The sequence below is a fragment of the Psammomys obesus genome, unplaced genomic scaffold (assembly GCF_907164565.1).
Source record: "Psammomys obesus unplaced genomic scaffold, mPsaObe1.curated_primary_1811, whole genome shotgun sequence".
Taxonomy (NCBI): Eukaryota; Metazoa; Chordata; class Mammalia; order Rodentia; family Muridae; genus Psammomys; species Psammomys obesus.
This window is the reverse complement of record NW_026592776.1, coordinates 2,970,207-2,978,301: the sequence shown is the minus strand read 5'-3', so window position 1 is coordinate 2,978,301 and position 8,095 is coordinate 2,970,207. Positions and strand designations below refer to the sequence as shown.

Below are 8,095 nucleotides of genomic sequence, written 5' to 3'. Positions count from 1 at the left end.
GGGGGTCACCACAACACAAGGAACTGTATTAAAGGGTCACGGCCGCATTAGGAGGGTTGAGAACCACTTATCTAGGGGGGGGGGGAAACAGGTTCTAAATTGGAGTTGACTTTATTCTCCAATTTGACAATGTCTGGAGAGCTTTTTGTAATCCTGTGACAAGAGGTCAAAAACACTGCTGAATATCCTGTAAGCCACCTCTCCCTACTCCTGCCTCCGCAACAACAGAAAGACATCAAGCCCTGATGTTCAAGACTGCTGAGGTTGAGAAACCTTAATAAGACTCAGTTCCTACTCCCTAGAACTTCAGTCTGCCCACTCTGCTACTTCTTTATATCCCCTGAAATGTGTCCTGGAGAAAAATGAAGGGCTGCGTTTGAAAAGACCATAAAGAAAACCCCATGACGTTATTAATGTAGTAAGGATATATTACGTTATGAATTGCCTGGGCTAGTAAATCTTAGCTTTGAAAAGTATTTAGCAGAGGAGGGGCTGTTTCCAGGTGACCTTCACAATCTTTGTCAGGAGAGGGAGCCTAGTTTTGTCTGCACATGCTTAGAGAATAGAATTGAGTGAGAGATCGCCTACAAGTTAAATTAATATGGTAATCCCCAGCAGTTCATCTCCTTTGAATTGGAATTACTCAGAATCTTAGCAGCACGTAACTAATATCTCACTTGGCTTGGAAATCCCTAGGTCTATAACACTGGCAGGTGGATTATTTGCAATGTTTGGGAATTAGTTCTTTCGAGCATTTATATGCTCTACTCATATCAAATTAAACAATATGTTAATTAAGCAAATGATAGATTTCTTAGGATGGCACCACCAATGACTTCCAACACACCCTGCTTTGTCTCACTGATGTGAGAGAACACTTATTTGACCTTCTGGAAGTGAGTCTTGGGGAAGACTGCCTTTTTATTTAATGAGGAGTAAAGTCTGCCAGAATGACCTCTAACACTTTTTTGCCTGTTGTAAGAGTTTTCGGCTTAGCAGCTTTTAAGTCTGGTTTTTACAGGCTCAGCACCTATCCGCTTCAGCCTGAAGCCTCCCCTTAACTGCTGTGCCAAGTGCTCTGAGCATTCCAGTTAGATGGAATGATCTCTAGAATGATTGAAAAAGAATCTGTAATTCAGAATCATCACCAATTCATACTGGTTTTTGCCCCCAAAGAGTCCAAATTCCTGTGGTTTCATTGGGCTTAAGACCCAATATTTAAGAATAACCCAAAGTACATATTTTTGAGTTGTTGATGCCTAAAAACTGAAAGCAGAAGGCTCTTCTGAGCCTCAATTTCCTCTTTTGTAAAATGGAGTCTAAATCATTTCCTTCTGCTCTATTAATTATGCTGTTATGAAAATGATGATATTGACACATTCTCTCAGTAATATTCCTTCCCCCCTCTTCTTTTCCCCTTCTTTCCCTCCTTTCCTCCTTCCCTTTCTGTGTCCCCTCCCCCCATTTTTGGTTTGGAGTTTTCAGCATTGCAGACCTTCATGCTTATACTGTGATAGTTTTGCCTTTAAGCCTTAAAAAAAAAAAAACAAACATTTTGACCACATTTTTGAATTTTATATTTACTGGCAAGGGCTTCCTTGGGTAAGATAGTAAGTGTAACCTCTTTAAGTCTTCATCCCTCCTTTTCTTTAGGTAAATGAGAGTTGCAATGCAAAGGGGTTTCTGCCCCCAAATACAGACCTTTGTGAGATCTTCCTTTAAAAACAAAAAAAATCAGTTCTGAACTGAAGCCAGCTGAAGCCTTCTTCATAAGTATTAGCAAATATCAACATTCCCAAGGACTAATCATGTTTTTTTTTCTTTTTCTTTTTTTTTATACAAACCACAAAACCCCAAAAGATGAAAAGCTGATATTTCTCTTAGCTGGTCCAAAACATTTGTGAGAAGAGATGGAAAATGAAGTCAGTGGCGAAAGCTGATGGAAACCTTTCACGGCTGAACCCTGAAAGTGGGTTATCTGGACACAGCAGTGACGGCTGCACACCTGACACTGACTACAGATAGGGCTGAACTGAGCAGAAAAAAAAAAAAAAACTATGTGTCTGGAGAGTTTGCTGGTGTCCCACTTGATGATCCTCACGGGGATCATATTCCTTAGAAAAGGAACTGGAGTTCCAGACTAATAGCCCTAAAGGCTGATGTGAAAATTTGCGAACTTCTGACTTGGGAAGGGATATTGAATTAAATCATTGGGCCTACTCTGGCCACAATAATGGGCCCAGTTCTTTTCCCTGAATCCCTGGCCAGCAGGTACCAAAATGGATTGGATTCCAGTTTCTGTCAAAGGCTGGGAAGAGAAAACAGAAAGAGAGTGTTCCTGCCACAGTAACACAGCACAAAAAAATATTCTGTGCAAGGATCTCAACAGGCAAGTTTTCCAATGCTAGCACAATGCACACAAGCACCCACAATACACACTTCCCCCATGTCTGCTCAACCCCTCCTCCGAGAAATGAATAGCATGGACCACATACCACGTGTGGCTCAGTTGGGGAAGGCCTGTTTAACCGGGCCTCCCATTGCTTCAACACCTAGAACTGGAATTGCCCTTCCTCATCAAAGCAGAGCTTCCATCTGAAGACAGAAGGGAATTCCCTTATGACCAAGAGAAATTTGTGGTCTGAGGTTTTTAAGGTAATTGCAGTCTACAAATGCCTTCCTTTCCACTTATGTGACTAACGCTTTAAGGACTTGCTAATTGTAAGCTTTGTTCCCCAAATCTAGATTACCAGTTCAAATCCCTTGTGAATACATGGACCCTCCTGGCTGGGAGAGAAAGCCTATGCAGTGTTGCATGGCAGCAGAAACTACCCAAAGCCTAGGGAGAAACAATGGCAAGCAAATGGGTAACACCAGTCCACAAGCATACTTCTATTTGATTTGAGACTATAATGCATACTGTGCTTAGGAAACATGGCCAGAAATTCACACTGGGAAGAAGAACAGGGGGTGGGGTCAGCTGTACCATTTAAATCCTGAAAATATGGCATCTGGCTGATGTATAACGAGACTAGCCAGTCAGTTGAGAAACAACTATTTGGTCATTCTTTGCAACAAGAAATGTCAACAGCACAGGAAAAAAAAAAGTGGAGGAAAAAGAAAAATCCACTCTAGTTACAGGACCAGCTAAAAACTGTAACCCCATCCACAGAGGGACTGGTAATAAAAGAACAGTCTTACAACTGTTTTTCCTCCTGTTCGTGTTCACAATAACAGCTGGATACATACTAATTGCAAGAAGTGAAAGAAAGAGCTTTAAGTTTTAAACAGGCATGCACTAATCAGTCTCTTGCCAGCACAGTTTCAGACGCCAGTGTGATGTGGCACCTAGCAGGTCTATTTTAGACACTCGCTCACAGTTTCTCCTCTGTGTGGGTGGCTTTATGTTGTCACGGAAGAGCAACACAGCGTTCTCTCCTTCCAAGTGCATCGCTTCCATCCGTCAAGGAGTGGCTTAGCCAGGGCTTCTCAGCCTCAGCATGGCTGTCATTGTAGCTCAGACCGGTTCTTTGTTGGGGGTGGGGCTATCTTGTGCATCATAAGATGTTCAGCAGTAGCAATGTCCCTGGTCTACCTCCTAGATGATAGTAGAAAGCCCCTCCCCCAGTTGTGACAGCCACAATCATCCTTAAGCATTGCCAGACATTGCCAGATGTCCCTGGTTGGGGGTGGGGCAACGTACAATCGTCCTCATTTGAGAACCACCAAGCTAATCCGACAAAGACTGACTTTCTTCTTTCTAAATTCATATAAAGTCGACCTCCCTTGGGTTCTGAGTGGCCTACAATAACACTTGACTCACAAGATTTCAAATGACTATAAGATTGTAAACAATGCCCTTATTACCTTGCCAAAAGCGTAGCCATTCCCAGCTAAACTTGGAGGTCCCAGAAAAAAACAAAAAACAAAAAAACAGGCTACCTTTTCTTTGTGTTTTTGTTGTTGTTGTTTTGTTTTGGTGTGTGTGTGAGAGAGAGAGTGTGTGTGTGTGTGTGTGTGAGACAGGGTCCTTCTATGAAGCTCAGGCTTAGCCTTCAGCTTACAGCTCTTTAGCATCAGCCTCCAGATTACAGGCAAGGGCCACCATGCCGGGGCAAAGGCACCTTTTTTTTCTTTTTTTTCTTTTACAGCCACTTGTTTTTAACATGTGGGAAGCCCACTAAGAAAACTCAACACACTCAAGAACTAAGTGAACAGAGAGAGAGGCCTTGAGTACTGGAAATTCACTTCTCCAGCCCCTCCCTGCTCCTTTGCCACACTAAAAAAAAAAAAAAAAAAAAAAAAAAAAAACCCAGGCCCAGAGGAAAAAGTGATTTGCTAGAGACCATACATACTCTGAATCCTTTTTCTCTGGGGCACAAGGCAATATTTCCCAACATGCCTGAAGAGCTTAGGTCTCTAAACAGCCATAAATTAGAGCTCTTTACAAGCAAGAGTTTAGGCCAAACCATGCCAGTTGAGAAATGTAAATTTTACAAATGACAGAATACTGCAACCAATTAGTGCAAACAAACATTTATTGTGAAATATTCATCCTACCCTTTATTAGGTATTACATCATCAAAGCACTTTGTGGCAATGAAAATAGCTTTTTACCCCTCTGATTCACCCAATATTCCATTAAAGCTGCAAAAAAATGTGCAATCTGCTTGAAAAATAGGTTGCTCTTATTTATTCATTTGTGAAAAGTCAAAAATTAAAAAAGAAAATGATACTAGCTAATTTGCCTTTCTGCCTCCCACCTACGCCCCCAAATAATTAACAAAGATAGTTTGTTTTAGATGCCTTTTTAAAAAACCAATGCACCTTTCCCCATGTCATAATCATAAAAATGTTTTAAAGCCCTTCTTTACTTTCTTGGATAAAAGGTGGCCAGCCGTTGTTTTTTAATTGGGAGCATGTGTATTTCCTGGGAGTTCACTTTCTTTAACTTTATGCTCCGGTTTGTGATGGGTTTCACAAGGGGCTCAGCATTTCCCAGGGATTCTTCTCCTTGGCTGTTGATGTCATAACCCTGAAGCACAGAGTCTTCTCTTTTGAAGGAGAAGTTTTTGGTGGATACCCCTGAGAGGCCTTTCATCTTGCCACAGAAGATAGTGGGCACAGCATCTTCAACTGAGACAATGACCTTGGCTGCCTGGGACTCACTTATGATCTCAATGTTATTTTCAGCCTTCACCTCACTGCTGGGGTGGCTGGGCTGGCTGACCATCTCAGTGCCATTGCTACCACTCATGTAGCTGTGCATCATGGCAAAGGCCTCACGAGACTTGGCAGGGACAAAGGGCATTTCCAGACTGCTGGGATGTTTCTCCAGCACAGAGTGACCCTGTCTGTCTGCTGACTCACTGCTGTCATACAGTGTCTCTGGGGGAGCCTCTGCCTTTCGGTGGGCTGCCAAGGACAGGTCGAGTACTGCGTCTTCTTGGAAGATTGGTGGGCTAGTTTCTCCAGCCTTGAGCCGGGGCACTGACTTCATGGAGAGATCCAGGGCCTCATTTTCACTCCCCATCTTGATGACTGTGTGGCGGCTAAGCTGGAAATACTCCTTTGGCTGGAGGATGTCTAAGGGCTTCAGTTCATCCTTTTCCAGAGTGGTCTGGGTGCCTTTAAAGGAGTGCAGGCTGAAGGAAGATGCTGGCTTGGGGAAATTGGAGCTGAACTTGGATTCGGAACTCTGAGGCACTGGGATAGGGATGGGGATGGGCACTGGCACTGGCAAAGGGACGATCACAGGATAGGGCACCAAGAGGGTAGCTGGTGGGACCAGGGGGGCCAAGGGAGAGTTCATGGCCTGGGGAGGTACTGGAGCATAGGCAGGAGGAGGCTGGCAGGGTGGAGGGCCCAGAGAGCCTTGGTTAGGGAATAAATTCTGGAGGACAGCTTCTAACGTGGGCTCCTGCGGCTGGCTTGGGATCTTCAGGTCCACGAGCTGAGGCTGGGCCTGGGAGTTCTCAGCCCCTTGGAAGAGGTTGTTGTGGATAGCATTAGAGGAACACGGGGCCTCCTGTGGCAGGACCAGAGGGGAGTTGAGGTGCTGGAAAACATGCTGCTCCAACACTACCGGGAGCTGCACGGGGCCTTGTGTCGTCATGACGTAGGTAGCATTGCTGCTGGGGTTGAGCTCCGGTGCAGAGCTCCCCTCCACCTGCATGTGAATGGGCATCACCACTGGACTTTCCCCAAGGCACACGGGCTGCACCACGGTGGCTGCCACCTTCAGAGCCATGCCACTCTGGGACTCAGCCGGAGGGTTCAGAATGGATGGGGCCGGCACGGTCACCAGGGCCTTCTTTACCAGGTCAGTGGAGTTGATGTTCCAGGCCTCGGTAGTTATCAGCTGGGCCATGCCGTTCTCCAGTCTGTTATTGGCCAAAGTGGGAGGAGAGTCAGTCATGTCCATGGAAAGGTTCTGGGACTGCAGGTTATCCATCACTTGGCTGTGGTGCCACGTGGCCTGCAACACAGAACACACGATATGAATCTTTCTTAAGAGACTATTTATAATTGCCTTACAAGTTCTCTCCAGTCTCAAAATAGTTTCCATAGCTTAGTTAACTGGGCAGCAACAACCCAGCTCTCTATGTATACATATGCATTATAGATATTTCCTAATATACACGAACACACCCATATGATCAGCTGTGCTTATAAAGACCCAGTTTAACAGGCGATTAAGTTATAAACACACACGATGTAATCTCTAAATAGCCAAGTGATGTTAAACAGGCTATTTTAAAGCCTAATACTCAGCTTATATAATCAGCCTTCAACAAAAACAAAGTTTCATTCCACATTGCTCTGCTGGACAGTTAAGAAATGCAGAGATTTGAACTAGTTCAAATTCAAAAATGTAGTAGAGTTATTTTCCCTTAAGGAAAAATAAAGCCTTGTCACATTAGAATATTCTATGACCATAGAATGGGGCATTAAAAACGGTTTGTAGGTGTAATTACTGAACTTTAAAATTATGGAAAATTTCAGAAAGCATTTCAAAAACTGTAGCAATAAATCTCCCAAGAGGTTTGGAGCTTGGAAGAACAGAGTGTTTACCCAAAGCTCATTATAGTTGTCCCACTGTCTCCGGCTAGCCAATCACATTCCCTTTCCTCTGATAATAGAAAACTCCGCTTCTTAGAGCAGACAGGGATGGAATCATTTACTGAATGGGCATCGAGCCCATCAGGCTCACCTGAACATCTTTCTGACCTATGACCTCTCCCAAAATCTAATTACTAAGAGAAAGTGGTGCTGATGGGTCTGGGTCTGGGGGAAATGAAATATATGTTGGAAACAAAAATTCTCAAAGGTGAAAGACATGGTCTTAATGTCTTAGATAACCCCTGAACACTGACGGCCACTTCCTAAGGGGTCAGAGAGGCCTAGAGAGGATGCTTCTTGGAGGAAGCAGGACTGCAGCTGCAGTATGGCTCTCCATGGAAACGCATCCATATTTAGCCTCGTTACCATGGAGAAAGCAGGCACCATGTCTAACTCGGATCTGTGCAGCCCTGGAGTGTGGTTGGGTTTGATAATAATTCAATAAATCCTCCACTGCACTGGAAAAGCCTAAGGCAAAACAGATTCTTGACCTCACCTGTCTTACCTATGTGGACTTTTATCCTGTGGTCATCCTGTCCTTATCCTCTCACCACTAAGCTGTTATCACAATCTCTCAAAGCACAAGAGGGAGGTGACCCAGCACATCGTGGTATAAGAAATACAGTCTTACCATAGGAATGCAATGTTAACAAATGAACAATTTCATGACATTTCCAAACCATCACAATGTGTCAAATGCACAACACAAGGAATTGCTTTGAGGAAGGAGGGGGTGGGGAAAAAGTGAAGGATGCTGTACAAACAGCTCTGTGGAGTATAACTGGCATATCACGCTTTTGGAAAGACACATTGTAGTAATTCCAAAGGAGTACTCTAGAGCCCGAGTCCCTGTTTGCAACATTCTCTCTGAAAACTACATGTTGGCCCAGTATTTTGGCAAGAAACGCCTTAGGACACTCAGGAGGCAGCCTGCTTCTAGAAAGGCTGAGGGCACCTATGCTAGCCAAAGCTT

At 44.1% G+C, this 8,095-nt stretch overlaps 1 protein-coding gene across 2 annotated transcripts in view; it reads right to left on the bottom strand.

Moving 5' to 3' along the window:
• Positions 1-4,529: 4,529 nt before the first annotated feature.
• Rai2 (retinoic acid induced 2) overlaps positions 4,530-8,095 on the bottom strand; it is a 68,455-nt gene continuing 64,889 nt past the window's right edge. For both annotated transcript variants that reach the window (XM_055615723.1, XM_055615722.1), the window contains exon 2: positions 4,530-6,478. In XM_055615723.1, the coding sequence (XP_055471698.1) occupies positions 4,871-6,454 (1,584 nt within the window). In that variant the 5' untranslated portion in view covers positions 6,455-6,478 and the 3' untranslated portion in view covers positions 4,530-4,870. The remainder of the gene's footprint in view (positions 6,479-8,095) is intronic.